Source organism: Oncorhynchus mykiss, chromosome 9, assembly GCF_013265735.2.
Source record: "Oncorhynchus mykiss isolate Arlee chromosome 9, USDA_OmykA_1.1, whole genome shotgun sequence".
Classification (NCBI taxonomy): Eukaryota; Metazoa; Chordata; class Actinopteri; order Salmoniformes; family Salmonidae; genus Oncorhynchus; species Oncorhynchus mykiss.
Genome location: NC_048573.1, coordinates 3,881,449 through 3,903,109, shown reverse-complemented (window position 1 = coordinate 3,903,109; position 21,661 = coordinate 3,881,449). Strand labels below are relative to the sequence as shown.

Below are 21,661 nucleotides of genomic sequence, written 5' to 3'. Positions count from 1 at the left end.
GAGATGTTGTCTGTGTGTGAAATGGCCCCCTGGTTAAGGGTAGAGCCCTAGATAGGGACTGTTTTAAAAATATATATTTAACCTTGGCAAGTCAATGACAGCCTATTGGGGAACAGTGGGTTACCTGCCTTGTTCAGGGTCAGAATTTCATATTTGTATTTTGTGAGCTCAGGGATTTGATCCAGCAACCTTTTGGTTACTGGCTCTAACCACTAGGCTACCTGCTCTAACCACTAGGCTACCTGCTCTAACCACTAGGCTACCTGTCTCTAACCACTAGGCTACCTGCTCTAACCACTAGGCTACCTGGCTCTAACCACTAGGCTACCTGGCTCTAACCACTAGGCTACCTGTCTCTAACCACTAGGCTACCTGCTCTAACCACTAGGCTACCTGGCTCTAACCACTAGGCTACCTGTCTCTAACCACTAGGCTACCTGCTCTAACCACTAGGCTACCTGGCTCTAACCACTAGGCTACCTGGCTCTAACCACTAGGCTACCTGTCTCTAACCACTAGGCTACCTGCCTCTAACCACTAGGCTCTAACCACTAGGCTACCTGTCTCTAACCACTAGGCTACCTGTCTCTAACCACTAGGCTACCTGTCTCTAACCACTAGGCTACCTGGCTCTAACCACTAGGCTACCTGTCTCTAACCACTAGGCTGCCTGCCTCTAACCACTAGGCTCTAACCACTAGGCTACCTGTCTCTAACCACTAGGCTACCTGCTCTAACCACTAGGCTACCTGTCTCTAACCACTAGGCTACCTGGCTCTAACCACTAGGCTACCTGTCTCTAACCACTAGGCTACCTGCCTCTAACCACTAGGCTACCTGTCTCTAACCACTAGACTACCTGCTCTAACCACTACGCTACCTGTCTCTAACCACTAGGCTACCTGCTCTAACCACTAGGCTCTAACCACTAGGCTACCTGCTCCAAACACTAGGCTACCTGCTCTAACCACTAGGCTACCTGCTCTAACCACTAGGCTCTAACCACTATGCTACCTGCTCTAACCACTAGGCTACCTGCTCTAACCACTAGGCTCTAACCACTAGGCTACCTGCTGTGTCATTTCAGACGATGTGTTTTTCACAAGGGGCTTTTCTAAGAATCTGGTTTTCAACAGAAACATTATATTGTTAACATAATTCTTAAAATATCGTTTGTATTATAATTTGTCCATATTTGTTTGTTACATTTTGTAAATAATATATATATTTTTAAACAGCTTATTCCTCTCTCCAATGCTGCTCTCCGTCTCTCACACAGTGACTTATAAAAAACGCATGAATAGTTTTGAACATGATAGATATACTAGATCATAGTGGATTGAGTCTTGAGAGTTTGATAATTCAAAATTCTTCCAAATAAATGTTTTCCATGTCAATATAAGCTTGTCGGTGTAAGTTGATTTTGTCAGATAACCATGACATCTGTCATATCAGATCCTACTAGATACGTTTAATATATTTGATTGAATTCTAATAATTTGCCCAAACTTCAGAGAAAATCTTCCACCTTGTGGTGTGTGTCATAGCAAGGCGCCAGAGAGGGTGACCCCGACCTGACGTCATCACAGCACGCCAACCCGTTTGGGTTTCTCTTGCAGAAGATAAAAGAGACTGAAAAGTGCCTCTTTCTCCGACCTATACGAGCGTTTTATGTTTCTCTGTAGACTCCATGCCCCTTCGCCGTCTGATGAACGGATGTTAGCGTATTTTACGGGGGGGGAAAAGGGGCCAAAATCAGATTTATTTCGAGTGCAAAGACTGGATAAAACGCCACTGTACTTGCAACAACGGCCATCTGTTTTCGGTGAAGGTGAGTTTACTTGTGTGTTTAGATGGAGAGCAACGAGTAAGCAAAGTGTCCACGAATTGCTTGTCGAGCTAAGTAGCTAGCTGTGTTAAAGATAAGCGGTAACTTAGCGATGACCGTCAACCGTGTGCATGCCCAGGTTAGCCTCAACTTCTAAGCTTAGACTTCAACTAGATGTTTGACTGTTTTATGCATTTTGTACAACACATCGCACGCTGAACCTCACACAATCTAACGCACGTTATTTGTTTGTTTCTCAACGCGTGGGAAACAACATGCAACCCCCCCCCCCCCCCCCCCCCCCCCCCCCCCAAACACACGTTCGCAGGTGCATTGCCCCAATATCTCGTGGTCAGAGGAACAACTTTCTGCCTCCTGAATGAAGTAATCCTCCGGTGGGTTTAAGGAGTACTTTTAAAACCTCTAACCCCCCCCCCTCTCTCTCTCTTGTCCCAGTTTTATCGACCAGGATGCCCCAGCCCTCTTCTCCCATCTGAAGACGGTAGGACAGTAGTCTGGAGATGAAACAGGATCCATTGACCAAGGGTGGTAACACCGCCACATCCTGTCCAGGAAGGATAGACTCTATTGGGGTAATGATGCTAGCCAGCACCCCCTCCTCCACTTCCTCCCTCTCTTCCTCCATCTCTTCTTCATCCTCCTTGCAGGGAGAAAATAGAAAGGGAGATGAGGAGTTCATTTGTCGAGAGGAGGAAGAAGGGGAGGTGGTCAGCGTTGCTATAGTGACCATAGCGGAGGAGTCCTGCCCTTCCGAACCGTTTGGAACCGTCGCCCACGGGGAGGTAGCAGCCAATGAGAGTGGGGTGAGGGATGGAGACTGCCAATCAAAAACTAACCAAAGTACACAAACTGAAGAAGAGGAGAAGCATGAGGAGGGGGAAGGAGGAGAGGAGGGTGTAAAAGAGAAAGAGGAGGAGGAGGAAGAAGAGATGGCTGAAGATCAGAGTGACCAATCTGCCCTGTTGGAGGAGGAGGAGGAGGAGGATGATGAGGGAAGGAACCAGGTGTTTGTCTCTGATGATAACTTGGGGTTGTCGGACAGTCTGACCCCTGGAAAACCAACACTCCTCAACGTCAAGGTAAGAAAACGCACCTCCCCTCTAGTCTAATTCAGAGTCCAGGAGAGCGATGACCCGGCGTGCCATTGTGACGCAGCTCTGAGATCACTGTTCACGGGGGATGCACGGGCCGCGCACCTCCCCGAAATGACCAACCAACGCTCATCTGGGGCGTCCTTTATTCGTAGTTGTTTGTGTTGTGTGTGTGTGTTGTGTAGACAGTTGGATATAGTGACTGGGGGTTCTAAACAGGAACTGGTCTAGTGACTGGGGGTTCTAAACAGGAACTGGTCTAGTGACTGGGGGTTCTAAACAGGAACTGGTCTAGTGACTGGGGGTTCTAGACAGGAACTGGTCTAGTGACTGGGGGTTCTAAACAGGAACTGGTCTAGTGACTGGGGGTTCTAAACAGGAACTGGTCTAGTGACTGGGGGTTCTAAACAGGAACTGGTCTAGTGACTGGGGGTTCTAGACAGGAACTGGTCTAGTGACTGGGGGTTCTAGACAGGAACTGGTCTAGTGACTGGGGGTTCTAGACAGGAACTGGTCTAGTGACTGGGGGTTCTAGACAGGAACTGGTCTAGTGACTGGGGGTTCTAGACAGGAACTGGTCTAGTGACTGGGGGTTCTAGACAGGAACTGGTCTAGTGACTGGGGGTTCTAGACAGGAACTGGTCTAGTGACTGGGGGTTCTAAACAGGAACTGGTCTAGTGACTGGGGGTTCTAGACAGGAACTGGTCTAGTGACTGGGGGTTCTAGACAGGAACTGGTCTAGTGACTGGGGGTTCTAGACAGGAACTGGTCTAGTGACTGGGGGTTCTAGACAGGAACTGGTCTAGTGACTGGGGGTTCTAGACAGGAACTGGTCTAGTGACTGGGGGTTCTAGACAGGAACTGGTCTAGTGACTGGGGGTTCTAGACAGGAACTGGTCTAGTGACTGGGGGTTCTAGACAGGAACTGGTCTAGTGACTGGGGGTTCTAGACAGGAACTGGTCTAGTGACTGGGGGTTCTAGACAGGAACTGGTCTAGTGACTGGGGGTAGAGCAGCTCTTCTGATGGTAATGAGCTGCCTCCCTATTGGCTGAAGCATGTTTTTACACCCAACCTGCCCCTCTATTGGCTGAAGCATGGTATTATTCCCAACCTGCCCCTCTATTGGCTGAGGCATGGTATTACCCCAACCTGCCCCTCTATTGGCTGAAGCATGGTATTACAGCCAATCTGCCCCTCTATTGGCTGAAACATGGTGTTACAGCCAACCTGCCCCTCTATTGGCTGAAGCATGGTATTACTCCCAACCTGCCCCTCTATTGGCTGAAGCATGGTATTACCCCAACCTGCCCCTCTATTGGCTGAAGCAGGGTATTACTCCCAACCTGCCCCTCTATTGGCTGAAGCATGGTATTACAGCCAATCTGCCCCTCTATTGGCTGAAGCATGGTATTACTCCCAACCTGCCCCTCTATTGGCTGAAGCATGGTATTACCCCAACCTGCCCCTCTATTGGCTGAAGCAGGGTATTACCCCAACCTGCCCCTCTATTGGCTGAAGGATGGTATTACTCCCAACCTGCCCCTCTATTGGCTGAAGCATGGTGTTACACCCAACCTGCCCCTCTATTGGCTGAAGCATGGTGTTACACCCAACCTGCCCCTCTATTGGCTGAAGGATGGTATTTTACTGGCAGGTCCAACGTGTTAATGTTGTGTAGTGCCGCCATGCATGTGGCTGTGCATGTAAAGGGGCTGTCAGTATATATTTTTTTTATAGATAGATATAGATCGATTTAGATGTAGATACAGATATGGGGAGGGAGAGGGAGGCAGAGATGGAGAGGGATGGAGAGGGAGGGGGAGAGGGATGGAGAGGGAGGGAGGGAGGGATGGAGAGGGAGGGAGGGATGGAGAGGGAGGGAGGGAGGGAGGGAGGGATGGAGAGGGTGGGAGGGAGAGATGGGGAGGGAGAGATGGAGAGGGAGGGAGACAGAGTGTATAGAATTCCATCAAGTCATTCCAAGATTCTTACAGGCCCTGAGGATACAGAGAATGTTCCTACAATAACACTGCTGACTGCTGTTGTCACCTTCTGAGTGAGAAGAAGCACGAGCACCACCACCAACTAGCATAGCCATGTCAGCAAATGACTGCTGTTTGAACAGACACACACACACACACACACACACACACACACACACACGATTTGGTCACTAGGCTCCCGAGTGGCGCATCGGTCTCAGGCGCGTCACCACAGTCCCTGGTTCGAATCCAGCCTGTATCACATCCGGCCGTGATTAAGAGTCCCATAGTGCGGCACACCATTGACCCAGCGTTGCCCGGGTTTGGCCGGTGTTGCCCGGGTTTGGCCGGTGTAGGTCGGTGTTGGCCGGGTTTGGCCAGTGTAGGCCGTCATTGTAATTTAAGAATTTGTTCTGATCTGACTTGCCTAGTTAAATAAATAAACTGCCACTCAGTTTGGACAGTCAGTATTCCTGAAATGGATTTGATCATTAAGGCCTGCTGCAGTGTGAACTTCAGCATCAAATAATATCCCAATATGTAACTGTGGCTGTCCTTCCCTCCTGACAGGTGTGTTCAGTGAGGTGACATGATTATTCCATTCAAGATAGAAATGTGTAGATAGAGTCTACTTGATTATATATCATACGAACTAATCATATCTGTTCTTCTCAATACATTTCTATCTGATTGTGAATTTACTGTGATGTTGTCGTGTTGGCATTCCACGGTCTTGTTCTATGTCTGTTTCTTCCTCCGCTCCGTCCCATCTCTGAGGCAGCACAGGAGAGTGGCTTTTTTTTTTGGAGTGACAGCTGTCACACACACACACACATATCCCTCTCGCCTGTAAGAATCTTGGCATGACTTGATGGAATTCTTACTGTTTGGAGTTCTAGACTCTCTCTCTCTGTGTCTCTGTGTGTCTCTGTGTGTCTCTGTGTGTCTCTGTGTGTCTCTGTGTGTCTCTGTGTGTCTCTGTGTGTCTCTGTGTGTCTCTGTGTGTCTCTGTGTGTCTCTGTGTGTCTCTCTGTGTCTGTGTCTCTCTGTGTCTCTCTGTGTCTCTATGTCTCTGTCTGTGTCTCTGTGTGTGTCTCTGTGTGTGTCTCTGTGTGTGTCTCTGTGTGTGTCTCTGTGTCTCTGTGTGTGTCTCTGTGTGTGTCTCTGTGTGTGTCTCTGTGTGTGTCTCTGTGTGTGTGTCTCCCTGTGTGTCTCTGTGTCTCTCTGTGTGTCTCTGTGTGTCTCTCTCTGTCTCTGTGTGTCTCTCTCTCTCTGTGTGTCTCTCTCTGTCTCTCTGTGTGTCTCTGTGTCTCTGTGTCTCTGTGTCCCTGTGTGTCTCTGTGTCTCTCTGTGTCTCTCTGTGTCTCTCTGTGTCTCTCTGTGTCTCTGTGTGTGTCTCTGTGTGTGTCTCCCTGTGTGTCTCTCTGTGTCTCTCTGTGTCTCTGTGTGTCTCTCTGTGTCTCTGTGTGTCTCTCTCTGTCTCTGTGTGTCTCTCTCTGTCTCTCTGTGTCTCTGTGTGTGTCTCTGTGTGTGTGTCTCCCTGTGTGTCTGTGTCTCTCTGTGTCTCTCTCTGTCTCTGTGTGTCTCTGTGTGTCTCTGTGTGTCTCTGTGTGTCTCTGTGTGTCTCTGTGTGTCTCTCTGTGTCTCTCTGTGTGTCTCTCGTCAGGTTGGAAGCAAATACATTGTGCTGGCTATACATTGTACATTCACTATATTAAATTGTGTTGCTGATGAGCTATATTCAGCAGGGCCCTTCTGTAGTTTAGTTTTGGTTTCCTTTGTGTACTCTGTGTGTTTATAGTCATCACAGGAGATTAGTGTGAATGGTGTTGGTTCCTCTGTGCTGTTATCACCTTGGCCACCAACACTGACTACACACTACCACTAGGGGACCCCAGATACCTGGCTAGTAGCTAGTCCCCAACACTGACTACACTACCACCAGGGGACCCAAAATACCTGGCTAGTAGCTAGTCCCCAACACTGACTACACTACCACCAGGGGACCCCAGATACCTGGCTAGTCCCCAACACTGACTACACACTACCACCAGGGGACCCCAGATACCTGGCTAGTAGCTAGTCCCCAACACTGACTACACACTACCACCAGGGGACCCCAGATACCTGGCTAGTCCCCAACACTGACTACACACTACCACCAGGGGACCCCAGATACCTGGCTAGTAGCTAGTCCCCAACACTGACTACACTACCACCAGGGGACCCCAGATACCTGGCTAGTAGCTAGTCCCCAACACCGACTACACTACCACCAGTGGACCCAGATACCTGGCTAGTAGCTAGTCCCCAACACTGACTACACTACCACCAGGGGACCCAAATACCTGGCTAGTAGCTAGTCCCCAACACTGACTACACACTACCACCAGGGGACCCCAGATACCTGGCTAGTCCCCAACACTGACTACACACTACCACCAGGGGACCCCAGATACCTGGCTAGTAGCTAGTCCTCAACACTGACTACACTACCACCAGGGGACCCAAATACCTGGCTAGTAGCTAGTCCCCAACACTGACTACACACTACCACCAGGGGACCCAAATACCTGGCTAGTAGCTAGTCCCCAACACTGACTAAACAATACCACCAGGGGACCCAGATACCTGGCTAGTAGCTAGTCCCCAACACTGACTACACTACCACCAGGGGACCCCAGATACCTGGCTAGTCCCCAACACTGACTACACTACCACCAGGGGACCCCAGATACCTGGCTAGTAGCTAGTCCCCAACACCGACTACACTACCACCAGTGGACCCAGATACCTGGCTAGTAGCTAGTCCCCAACACTGACTACACACTACCACCAGGGGACCCAGATATCTGGCTAGTAGCTAGTCCCCAACACTGACTACACTACCACCAGGGGACCCCAGATACCTGGCTAGTAGCTAGTCCCCAACACTGACTACACTACCACCAGGGGACCCCAGATACCTGGCTAGTCCCCAACACTGACTACACTACCACCAGGGGACCCCAGATACCTGGCTAGTAGCTAGTCCCCAACACTGACTACACTACCACCAGGGACCCCAGATACCTGGCTAGTCCCCAACACTGACTACACTACCACCAGGGGACCCCAGATACCTGGCTAGTAGCTAGTCCCCAACACTGACTACACTACCACCAGGGGACCCCAGATACCTGGCTAGTAGCTAGTCCCCAACACTGACTACACTACCACCAGGGGACCCCAGATACCTGGCTAGTAGCTAGTCCCCAACACTGACTACACACTACCACCAGGGACCCCAGATACCTGGCTAGTCCCCAACACTGACTACACACTACCACCAGGGGACCCCAGATACCTGGCTAGTAGCTAGTCCCCAACACTGACTACACTACCACCAGGGGACCCCAGATACCTGGCTAGTAGCTAGTCCCCAACACTGACTACACTACCACCAGGGGACCCAAAATACCTGGCTAGTAGCTAGTCCCCAACACTGACTACACTACCACCAGGGGACCCCAGATACCTGGCTAGTAGCTAGTCCCCAACACTGACTACACTACCACCAGGGGACCCCAGATACCTGGCTAGTAGCTAGTCCTCAACACTGACTACACTACCACCAGGGGACCCAAATACCTGGCTAGTAGCTAGTCCCCAACACTGACTACACACTACCACCAGGGGACCCCAGATACCTGGCTAGTCCCCAACACTGACTACACACTACCACCAGGGGACCCCAGATACCTGGCTAGTAGCTAGTCCTCAACACTGACTACACTACCACCAGGGGACCCAAATACCCGGCTAGTAGCTAGTCCCCAACACTGACTACACACTACCACCAGGGGACCCAAATACCTGGCTAGTAGCTAGTCCCCAACACTGACTACACACTACCACCAGGGGACCCAGATACCTGGCTAGTAGCTAGTCCCCAACACTGACTACACTACCACCAGGGGACCCCAGATACCTGGCTAGTCCCCAACACTGACTACACACTACCACCAGGGGACCCCAGATACCTGGCTAGTCCCCAACACTTACTACACTACCACCAGGGGACCCCAGATACCTGGCTAGTAGCTAGTCCCCAACACCGACTACACTACCACCAGTGGACCCAGATACCTGGCTAGTAGCTAGTCCCCAACACTGACTACACACTACCACCAGGGGACCCAGATATCTGGCTAGTAGCTAGTCCCCAACACTGACTACACTACCACCAGGGGACCCCAGATACCTGGCTAGTAGCTAGTCCCCAACACTGACTACACTACCACCAGGGGACCCCAGATACCTGGCTAGTCCCCAACACTGACTACACTACCACCAGGGGACCCCAGATACCTGGCTAGTAGCTAGTCCCCAACACTGACTACACTACCACCAGGGACCCCAGATACCTGGCTAGTCCCCAACACTGACTACACTACCACCAGGGGACCCCAGATACCTGGCTAGTAGCTAGTCCCCAACACTGACTACACTACCACCAGGGGACCCCAGATACCTGGCTAGTAGCTAGTCCCCAACACTGACTACACACTACCACCAGGGACCCCAGATACCTGGCTAGTCCCCAACACTGACTACACACTACCACCAGGGGACCCCAGATACCTGGCTAGTAGCTAGTCCCCAACACTGACTACACTACCACCAGGGGACCCCAGATACCTGGCTAGTAGCTAGTCCCCAACACTGACTACACTACCACCAGGGGACCCAGATACCTGGCTAGTAGCTAGTCCCCAACACTGACTACACTACCACCAGGGACCCCAGATACCTGGCTAGTAGCTAGTCCCCAACATTGACTACACTACCACCAGGGGACCCCAGTTACCTGGCTAGTCCCCAACACTGACTACACACTACCACCAGGGGACCCCAGATACCTGGCTAGTAGCTAGTCCCCAACACTGACTACACTACCACCAGGGACCCCAGATACCTGGCTAGTCCCCAACACTGACTACACTACCACCAGGGGACCCCAGATACCTGGCTAGTCCCCAACACTGACTACACTACCACCAGGGGACCCCAGATACCTGGCTAGTCCCCAACACTGACTACACTACCACCAGGGGACCCCAGATACCTGGCTAGTAGCTAGTCCCCAACACTGACTACACACTACCACCAGGGGACCCCAGATACCTGGCTAGTCCCCAACACTGACTACACACTACCACCAGGGGACCCCAGATACCTGGCTAGTCCCCAACACTGACTACACACTACCACCAGGGGACCCCAGATACCTGGCTAGTAGCTAGTCCCCAACACTGACTACACTACCACCAGGGACCCCAGATACCTGGCTAGTCCCCAACACTGACTACACACTACCACCAGGGGACCCCAGATACCTAGCTAGTAGCTAGTCCCCAACACTGACTACACTACCACCAGTGGACCCAGATACCTGGCTAGTAGCTAGTCCCCAACACTGACTACACACTACCACCAGGGGACCCCAGATACCTGGCTAGTAGCTAGTCCCCAACACTGACTACACTACCACCAGGGACCCCAGATACCTGGCTAGTCCCCAACACTGACTACACTACCACCAGGGGACCCCAGATACCTGGCTAGTCCCCAACACTGACTACACTACCACCAGGGGACCCCAGATACCTGGCTAGTCCCCAACACTGACTACACTACCACCAGGGGACCCCAGATACCTGGCTAGTAGCTAGTCCCCAACACTGACTACACACTACCACCAGGGGACCCCAGATACCTGGCTAGTCCCCAACACTGACTACACACTACCACCAGGGGACCCCAGATACCTGGCTAGTCCCCAACACTGACTACACACTACCACCAGGGGACCCCAGATACCTGGCTAGTAGCTAGTCCCCAACACTGACTACACTACCACCAGGGACCCCAGATACCTGGCTAGTCCCCAACACTGACTACACACTACCACCAGGGGACCCCAGATACCTGGCTAGTAGCTAGTCCCCAACACTGACTACACTACCACCAGGGGACCCAGATACCTGGCTAGTAGCTAGTCCCCAACACCGACTACACTACCACCAGTGGACCCAGATACCTGGCTAGTAGCTAGTCCCCAACACTGACTACACTACCACCAGGGGACCCCAGTTACCTGGCTAGTCCCCAACACTGACTACACACTACCACCAGGGGACCCCAGATACCTGGCTAGTTTCTAGTCCCCAACACTGACTACACTACCACCAGGGACCCCAGATACCTGGCTAGTCCCCAACACTGACTACACTACCACCAGGGGACCCCAGATACATGGCTAGTAGCTAGTCCCCAATACTGACTACACTACCACCAGGGGACCCCAGATACCTGGCTAGTCCCCAACACTGACTACACTACCACCAGGGGACCCCAGATACCTGGCTAGTCCCCAACACTGACTACACTACCACCAGGGGACCCCAGATACCTGGCTAGTAGCTAGTCCCCAACACTGACTACACTACCACCAGGGGACCCCAGATACCTGGCTAGTAGCTAGTCCCCAACACTGACTACACACTACCACCAGGGGACCCAGATACCTGGCTAGTAGCTAGTCCCCAACACTGACTACACACTACCACCAGGGGACCCCAGATACCTGGCTAGTCCCCAACACTGACTACACTACCACCAGGGGACCCCAGATACCTGGCTAGTAGCTAGTCCCCAACACTGACTACACTACCACCAGGGGACCCCAGATACCTGGCTAGTAGCTAGTCCCCAACACTGACTACACTACCACCAGGGACCCCAGATACCTGGCTAGTCCCCAACACTGACTACACTACCACCAGGGGACCCCAGATACCTGGCTAGTAGCTAGTCCCCAACACTGACTACACTACCACCAGGGGACCCCAGATACCTGGCTAGTAGCTAGTCCCCAACACTGACTACACACTACCACCAGGGGACCCAGATACCTGGCTAGTAGCTAGTCCCCAACACTGACTACACACTACCACCAGGGACCCCAGATACCTGGCTAGTCCCCAACACTGACTACACACTACCACCAGGGGACCCCAGATACCTGGCTAGTAGCTAGTCCCCAACACTGACTACACTACCACCAGGGGACCCCAGATACCTGGCTAGTAGCTAGTCCCCAACACTGACTACACTACCACCAGGGGACCCAGATACCTGGCTAGTCCCTTACACTGACTACACTACCACCAGGGGACCCAGATACCTGGCTAGTAGCTAGTCCCCAACACTGACTACACTACCACCAGGGGACCCCAGATACCTGGCTAGTAGCTAGTCCCCAACACTGACTACACTACCACCAGGGGACCCCAGATACCTGGCTAGTAGCTAGTCCCCAACACTGACTACACTACCACCAGGGGACCCAGATACCTGGCTAGTCCCCAACACTGACTACACACTACCACTAGGGGACCCCAGATACCTGGCTAGTAGCTAGTCCCCAACACTGACTACACTACCACCAGGGGACCCCAGATACCTGGCTAGTAGCTAGTCCCCAACACTGACTACACTACCACCAGGGGACCCCAGTTACCTGGCTAGTCCCCAACACTGACTACACACTACCACCAGGGGACCCCAGATACCTGGCTAGTAGCTAGTCCCCAACACTGACTACACTACCACCAGGGGACCCAGATACCTGGCTAGTAGCTAGTCCCCAACACCGACTACACTACCACCAGTGGACCCAGATACCTGGCTAGTAGCTAGTCCCCAACACTGACTACACTACCACCAGGGGACCCCAGTTACCTGGCTAGTCCCCAACACTGACTACACACTACCACCAGGGGACCCCAGATACCTGGCTAGTTTCTAGTCCCCAACACTGACTACACTACCACCAGGGACCCCAGATACCTGGCTAGTCCCCAACACTGACTACACTACCACCAGGGGACCCCAGATACATGGCTAGTAGCTAGTCCCCAATACTGACTACACTACCACCAGGGGACCCCAGATACCTGGCTAGTCCCCAACACTGACTACACTACCACCAGGGGACCCCAGATACCTGGCTAGTCCCCAACACTGACTACACTACCACCAGGGGACCCCAGATACCTGGCTAGTAGCTAGTCCCCAACACTGACTACACTACCACCAGGGGACCCCAGATACCTGGCTAGTAGCTAGTCCCCAACACTGACTACACACTACCACCAGGGGACCCAGATACCTGGCTAGTAGCTAGTCCCCAACACTGACTACACACTACCACCAGGGGACCCCAGATACCTGGCTAGTCCCCAACACTGACTACACTACCACCAGGGGACCCCAGATACCTGGCTAGTAGCTAGTCCCCAACACTGACTACACTACCACCAGGGGACCCCAGATACCTGGCTAGTAGCTAGTCCCCAACACTGACTACACTACCACCAGGGACCCCAGATACCTGGCTAGTCCCCAACACTGACTACACTACCACCAGGGGACCCCAGATACCTGGCTAGTAGCTAGTCCCCAACACTGACTACACTACCACCAGGGGACCCCAGATACCTGGCTAGTAGCTAGTCCCCAACACTGACTACACACTACCACCAGGGGACCCAGATACCTGGCTAGTAGCTAGTCCCCAACACTGACTACACACTACCACCAGGGACCCCAGATACCTGGCTAGTCCCCAACACTGACTACACACTACCACCAGGGGACCCCAGATACCTGGCTAGTAGCTAGTCCCCAACACTGACTACACTACCACCAGGGGACCCCAGATACCTGGCTAGTAGCTAGTCCCCAACACTGACTACACTACCACCAGGGGACCCAGATACCTGGCTAGTCCCTTACACTGACTACACTACCACCAGGGGACCCAGATACCTGGCTAGTAGCTAGTCCCCAACACTGACTACACTACCACCAGGGGACCCCAGATACCTGGCTAGTAGCTAGTCCCCAACACTGACTACACTACCACCAGGGGACCCCAGATACCTGGCTAGTAGCTAGTCCCCAACACTGACTACACTACCACCAGGGGACCCAGATACCTGGCTAGTCCCCAACACTGACTACACACTACCACTAGGGGACCCCAGATACCTGGCTAGTAGCTAGTCCCCAACACTGACTACACTACCACCAGGGGACCCCAGATACCTGGCTAGTAGCTAGTCCCCAACACTGACTACACTACCACCAGGGGACCCCAGTTACCTGGCTAGTCCCCAACACTGACTACACACTACCACCAGGGGACCCCAGATACCTGGCTAGTAGCTAGTCCCCAACACTGACTACACTACCACCAGGGACCCCAGATACCTGGCTAGTCCCCAACACTGACTACACTACCACCAGGGGACCCCAGATACCTGGCTAGTAGCTAGTCCCCAACACTGACTACACACTACCACCAGGGGACCCCAGATACCTGGCTAGTCCCCAACACTGACTACACACTACCACCAGGGGACCCCAGATACCTGGCTAGTCCCCAACACTGACTACACACTACCACCAGGGGACCCCAGATACCTGGCTAGTAGCTAGTCCCCAACACTGACTACACTACCACCAGGGGACCCAGATACCTGGCTAGTAGCTAGTCCCCAACACCGACTACACTACCACCAGTGGACCCAGATACCTGGCTAGTAGCTAGTCCCCAACACTGACTACACACTACCACCAGGGGACCCAGATATCTGGCTAGTAGCTAGTCCCCAACACTGACTACACTACCACCAGGGGACCCAGATACCTGGCTAGTAGCTAGTCCCCAACACTGACTACACTACCACCAGGGACCCCAGATACCTGGCTAGTAGCTAGTCCCCAACACTGACTACACTACCACCAGGGGACCCCAGTTACCTGGCTAGTCCCCAACACTGACTACACACTGCCACCAGGGGACCCCAGATACCTGGCTAGTCCCCAACACTGACTACACACTACCACCAGGGGACCCCAGATACCTGGCTAGTAGCTAGTCCCCAACACTGACTACACTACCACCAGGGGACCCAGATACCTGGCTAGTAGCTAGTCCCCATTACCGACTACAATACCACCAGTGGACCCAGATACCTGGCTAGTAGCTAGTCCCCAACACTGACTACACACTACCACCAGGGGACCCAGATATCTGGCTAGTAGCTAGTCCCCAACACTGACTACACTACCACCAGGGGACCCAGATACCTGGCTAGTAGCTAGTCCCCAACACTGACTACACTACCACCAGGGGACCCCAGTTACCTGGCTAGTCCCCAACACTGACTACACACTACCACCAGGGGACCCCAGATACCTGGCTAGTCCCCAACACTGACTACACACTACCACCAGGGGACCCCAGATACCTGGCTAGTAGCTAGTCCCCAACACTGACTACACTACCACCAGGGACCCCAGATACCTGGCTAGTCCCCAACACTGACTACACTACCACCAGGGGACCCCAGATACATGGCTAGTAGCTAGTCCCCAACACTGACTACACTACCACCAGGGGACCCCAGATACCTGGCTAGTAGCTAGTCCCCAACACTGACTACACACTACCACCAGGGGACCCAGATACCTGGCTAGTAGCTAGTCCCCAACACTGACTACACACTACCACCAGGGGACCCCAGATACCTGGCTAGTCCCCAACACTGACTACACTACCACCAGGGGACCCCAGATACCTGGCTAGTCCCCAACACTGACTACACTACCACCAGGGGACCCCAGATACCTGGCTAGTGGCTAGTCCCCAACACTGACTACACTACCACCAGGGGACCCCAGATACCTGGCTAGTAGCTAGTCCCCAACACTGACTACACTACCACCAGGGACCCCAGATACCTGGCTAGTCCCCAACACTGACTACACTACCACCAGGGGACCCCAGATACCTGGCTAGTAGCTAGTCCCCAACACTGACTACACTACCACCAGGGGACCCCAGATACCTGGCTAGTAGCTAGTCCCCAACACTGACTACACACTACCACCAGGGGACCCAGATACCTGGCTAGTAGCTAGTCCCCAACACTGACTACACACTACCACCAGGGACCCCAGATACCTGGCTAGTAGCTAGTCCCCAACACTGACTACACTACCACCAGGGACCCCAGATACCTGGCTAGTCCCCAACACTGACTACACTACCACCAGGGGACCCAGATACCTGGCTAGTAGCTAGTCCCCAACACTGACTACACTACCACCAGGGGACCCCAGTTACCTGGCTAGTCCCCAACACTGACTACACACTACCACCAGGGGACCCCAGATACCTGGCTAGTCCCCAACACTGACTACACACTACCACCAGGGGACCCCAGATACCTGGCTAGTAGCTAGTCCCCAACACTGACTACACTACCACCAGGGGACCCAGATACCTGGCTAGTAGCTAGTCCCCAACACCGACTACACTACCACCAGTGGACCCAGATACCTGGCTAGTAGCTAGTCCCCAACACTGACTACACACTACCACCAGGGGACCCAGCTATCTGGCTAGTAGCTAGTCCCCAACACTGACTACACTACCACCAGGGGACCCAGATACCTGGCTAGTAGCTAGTCCCCAACACTGACTACACTACCACCAGGGGACCCCAGTTACCTGGCTAGTCCCCAACACTGACTACACACTACCACCAGGGGACCCCAGATACCTGGCTAGTCCCCAACACTGACTACACACTACCACCAGGGGACCCCAGATACCTGGCTAGTAGCTAGTCCCCAACACTGACTACACTACCACCAGGGACCCCAGATACCTGGCTAGTCCCCAACACTGACTACACTACCACCAGGGGACCCCAGATACATGGCTAGTAGCTAGTCCCCAACACTGACTACACTACCACCAGGGGACCCCAGGTACCTGGCTAGTCCCCAACACTGACTACACTACCACCAGGGGACCCCAGATACCTGGCTAGTCCCCAACACTGACTACACTACCACCAGGGGACCCCAGATACCTGGCTAGTAGCTAGTCCCCAACACTGACTACACTACCACCAGGGGACCCCAGATACCTGGCTAGTAGCTAGTCCCCAACACTGACTACACTACCACCAGGGACCCCAGATACCTGGCTAGTCCCCAACACTGACTACACTACCACCAGGGGACCCCAGATACCTGGCTAGTAGCTAGTCCCCAACACTGACTACACACTACCACCAGGGGACCCAGATACCTGGCTAGTAGCTAGTCCCCAACACTGACTACACACTACCACCAGGGGACCCCAGATACCTGGCTAGTCCCCAACACTGACTACACTACCACCAGGGGACCCCAGATACCTGGCTAGTCCCCAACACTGACTACACTACCACCAGGGGACCCCAGATACCTGGCTAGTAGCTAGTCCCCAACACTGACTACACACTACCACCAGGGGACCCAGATACCTGGCTAGTAGCTAGTCCCCAACACTGACTACACACTACCACCAGGGGACCCCAGATACCTGGCTAGTCCCCAACACTGACTACACTACCACCAGGGGACCCCAGATACCTGGCTAGTCCCCAACACTGACTACACTACCACCAGGGGACCCCAGATACCTGGCTAGTAGCTAGTCCCCAACACTGACTACACTACCACCAGGGGACCCCAGATACCTGGCTAGTAGCTAGTCCCCAACACTGACTACACTACCACCAGGGGACCCAGATACCTGGCTAGTCCCTAACACTGACTACACTACCACCAGGGGACCCAGATACCTGGCTAGTAGCTAGTCCCCAACACTGACTACACTACCACCAGGGGACCCCAGATACCTGGCTAGTAGCTAGTCCCCAACACTGACTACACTACCACCAGGGGACCCCAGATACCTGGCTAGTAGCTAGTCCCCAACACTGACTACACTACCACCAGGGGACCCCAGATACCTGGCTAGTAGCTAGTCCCCAACACTGACTACACTACCACCAGGGGACCCCAGATACCTGGCTAGTAGCTAGTCCCCAACACTGACTACACTACCACCAGGGGACCCAGATACCTGGCTAGTCCCCAACACTGACTACACACTACCACTAGGGGACCCCAGATACCTGGCTAGTAGCTAGTCCCCAACACTGACTACACACTACCACCGGGGGACCCCAGATACCTGGCTAGTAGCTAGTCCTCAACACTGACTACACTACCACCAGGGGACCCCAGATACCTGGCTAGTAGCTAGTCCCCAACACTGACTACACTACCACCAGGGGACCCAGATACCTGGCTAGTAGCTAGTCCCCAACACTGACTACACTACCACCAGGGGACCCCAGTTACCTGGCTAGTCCCCAACACTGACTACACACTACCACCAGGGGACCTGTAAAACAATATTTGGAAAGTGTTCTTAATGTTTTGTACACTCTGTATGTTTACATTGCTAAAGCAAGTGAAATCATTTCACTTAAAATTTTAAAAAAAAGCATCAATCATAAATGAACAGTAGATATTACACTCACTAAAGTATCAAGAGAATGTAGACATTTTAAAATGTTATATTATGGCTATGTACAGTGTTGTAAATATGTGTATGGTTGAAGTACATAAGGGCGTGTAGTAAATCAACAGATTATTATGGGTTAGATTAAGGCTACAATGGTGTTTTTTGTGCTTGGTTGTCCACGTTGTGGTTATAGATTAATAGGAGTTTATCAAAATTGGTTTGTTTTTCTTAGTGTTTTGTGGGTCTGTGTTATCTGAATTAAATGTGTCTAATATGGTCATGCGGTGTCTCTCTCCGCTGCGTCACCCTGCCGTTCTCTCGGCATTCCTCTCGAGCAAGCCTGACTTCTGTCAACCCCGGTAGGTTTGGCACTCCGGTATTTGAGCTGCCTCGCCTCTCTTTCTCTCGCCTCTCTCTCTCTCTCTCTCTCCGCACTTTCTCTCTCTGCTTATATGGCTAACTAGCTTGGGCCAATGCAGTGAAATCTAACTGCTTAATGTACGGGGGTACGCAATGGTACACACCGTCCAATGGAAGTGGTTACTCGCAGTTTCCTTCTCCACAATGAAACAACATTAAGAAATAGTTGCTTTTATACGCGTTGCGTTTTGGGGGAGAGAAAATAGGCCTGTCGGAGCATGTCCGTAGCGACAGGAAACGTTAAGGTTGTATCTAACTGAGGGAGAAGAGGAAGGATCGGATCAGAGGAGTTACTACCCATCTGAATCGCGCTGTGGACTTGTGCTACCTTGAAGTAGATCAGAGGGCGTCCTAACGCAGGAATACCATCACCATGGGTTTCTACGGCACGTTGAAGCTCATATTCTATAAAGTAAGTGACTGGGTGGGGGGGTCATTTTTTTAAATTCATTTTCTCCTTTTTTTTTATACGTTGGCTTTTTAACTATGATTTACACTCTCTGGGCTAGAGCCTCTATATGATCATACTGTATAAATTGCGTTATATAGCTGGGTGGTGGTCTAGTTGTGTAGCGACACTCGAGCCATCTCTCTAGTGGAGAGAGATGGACCACTGCGGAATAGAGATGGAGTGACGGTACGTGACGCGCCGGTTCTTTCTCTCTCCCTCAAAGTAGCGTGGATAATAAACACTCTGAAAATGAAACGAATATCGGCCGAACGGAAGTTAAATGCATATCACTGCTTGGCCATTTTCAGACATATATATATATATATTCGTCTGTTGTGCCCTGGGCTGCGGTGTGGGTGTGTGTAGCCTGCTGCGGTAGGAGGAAGGTGTCGGCGAGTCGATGAATGAACGTGAAACGGATTGATAAGGAACAGACAGACGGCTAATGTGTCTGACCTGGCAGAGCGAATGTTTGTTCGCGGTTGATTAGGCAAAATCAATTTGAAAGTGGTATTACGCACAAACATACACACCTCTGTGTGTGTGTGTCGCAGGAACGGGAGTTCCCTTTCGGCTTTCTGCGACTGTATGTGTGTGTGTGTGTGTCGCAGGAACGGGAGTTCCCTTTCGGCTTTCTGCGACTGTGTGTGTGTGTGTGGGGTGTGCTGCTGTGACTTGATGCGCATCCTGCCCCCGGGGCAGCAGTGGTATGGTTTCACTTGGCTTCGGGGTTATTGTGTATTCTCTTTATATATCTGTCTTCTGTCCACCGCCCCAAACGTACCAGATGTGTGTATTAGCTGGAGTATTTAATCCGGAAACGTGTGTGTGAGCCACGGCAGATATCGATGGTTATTACCAACCCGTTCGCTCCGCACCCGGAACAGCCTGTAGAGTTAGTTGTCTGTTGGTTATTACGGTCGGTGCTCGCGACACATTCCTGTCATTTTCGGCGTGCTTGTCATTCAGGGCGGTTAAGGTGCGGTTGGTTGGAAACGGTATGGAGGAAAGGGAGTGGAATTATTATTATTATTATTTTTTTAATTCAAATCACCTTTTTATTTTTAAACGCAATAAATACTCCAGTTTTGTCATTCACTAATCTATAAATGTTTTATTTCGACTGAGGTGATAATAATAATTCGTTGTCATGACGTTTCCTTTAGAAATCCATTCATAACCAACTCTTGATCAATGGCAAATGTTTTGGCTATTTAAACCGTTTAAACTCCCCCCTATAAGGGGTTTTGGTAGCTGGTGTCAGCAAACAGTTGATTAGACTACAGCTGTGTAATATTTTCCAGTCTTCAGTCACCCTCTACCCGGTCACAGAGACAGGGAGCAGCCCACTTTATACACTGTAAATACAACGTCAGAGCCCGGTAGTTTCGAGGCTGTTGGAAACATACACAACTCTACGGGGTTGGTTAGGGTGTGGAGCTTTATGATAGAAGGGATGGGTATGCTAGGTTGTGCCTTTCTGTTTGTACTGTGGCTTAACTTTTCTGCCTCTCTTCACTCTGTCTCCATTCCTCCATCTCCACCCCCCGTCTCTCTCTCTCTCTCTCGATCAGATGAAGAGGAAGTTGGACCATGGACCAGACGTCAGGCCGTTCTCTTCAGTTAAGAAGCACTGCAAAGGTTCCAGCTACCTCAGGTAACCCTCTCCCTGCCTCTGGTAACCCTCTCCCTGCCTCTGGTAACCCTCTCCCTGCCTCTGGTAACCCTCTCCCTGCCTCTGGTAACCCTCTCCCTGCCTCTGGTAACCCGTTGTCGTGCCTTCTTCACGACTGTCTTGATGTGTTTGGACCATGATAGTTTGTTGGTGATGTGTACACCAAAGAACTTGAAAAACTCTGGACACGCTCCACGCCAGCTCCACCGATGTTAATAGGGGCCTGTTCGGCCCACCTTTTCCTGTAGTCCACAGTCAGCTCCTTTGTCTTGCTCACGTTGAGGGAAAGGTTGTTGTTGTTGTTGTCCTGGAACCACATAGCCTATAGGGAGGAAGTCAGAGAACTGGCAGTCTCATTGTTGTCGGTGTTCAGGCCTACCACTGTTGTGTCGTCAGCAAACTTAATGATGGTATTGGAGTGGGTGAACAGAGAGTACAGGAGGGGACTAAGCACACACCCCTGAGGGGCCCCAGTGTTGTGGATCAGCACGGCAGATGTGTTGCTACCTACCCTAACCACCAGGGGGCGGCCCGTCAGGAAGTCCAGGATCCAGTTGCAGAGGGAGGTGATAAGTCCCAGGGTCCGTAGCTTAGTGATGAGCTTTGAGGGCACCGTGGTGTTGAACGCTGAGCTGTAGTCAATGAACAGCATTCTCACACAGGTGTTCCTTTTGTCCAGGTGGGAGAGGGCAGTGTGGAGTGTGATT

The 21,661-nt window shown here is 52.3% G+C and overlaps 1 protein-coding gene across 3 annotated transcripts in view; it reads left to right on the top strand.

The window, feature by feature from the left end:
- Nucleotides 1-1,560: 1,560 nt before the first annotated feature.
- The window catches only part of LOC110498423 (F-box/WD repeat-containing protein 7-like), a 49,698-nt gene continuing 29,597 nt past the window's right edge, over nucleotides 1,561-21,661 (top strand). The window contains exons 1-3 of one of the 3 annotated variants that reach the window (XM_036987098.1): nucleotides 1,561-1,831; nucleotides 2,298-2,928; nucleotides 20,854-20,936. In XM_036987098.1, the coding sequence (XP_036842993.1) occupies nucleotides 2,350-2,928; nucleotides 20,854-20,936 (662 nt within the window). In that variant the 5' untranslated portion in view covers nucleotides 1,561-1,831; nucleotides 2,298-2,349. Of the gene's footprint in view, nucleotides 1,832-2,284; nucleotides 2,929-18,789; nucleotides 19,241-20,853; nucleotides 20,937-21,661 lie in introns of those variants that run through there. The other 2 variants (XM_036987097.1, XM_036987099.1) reach the window with 2 other exon arrangements.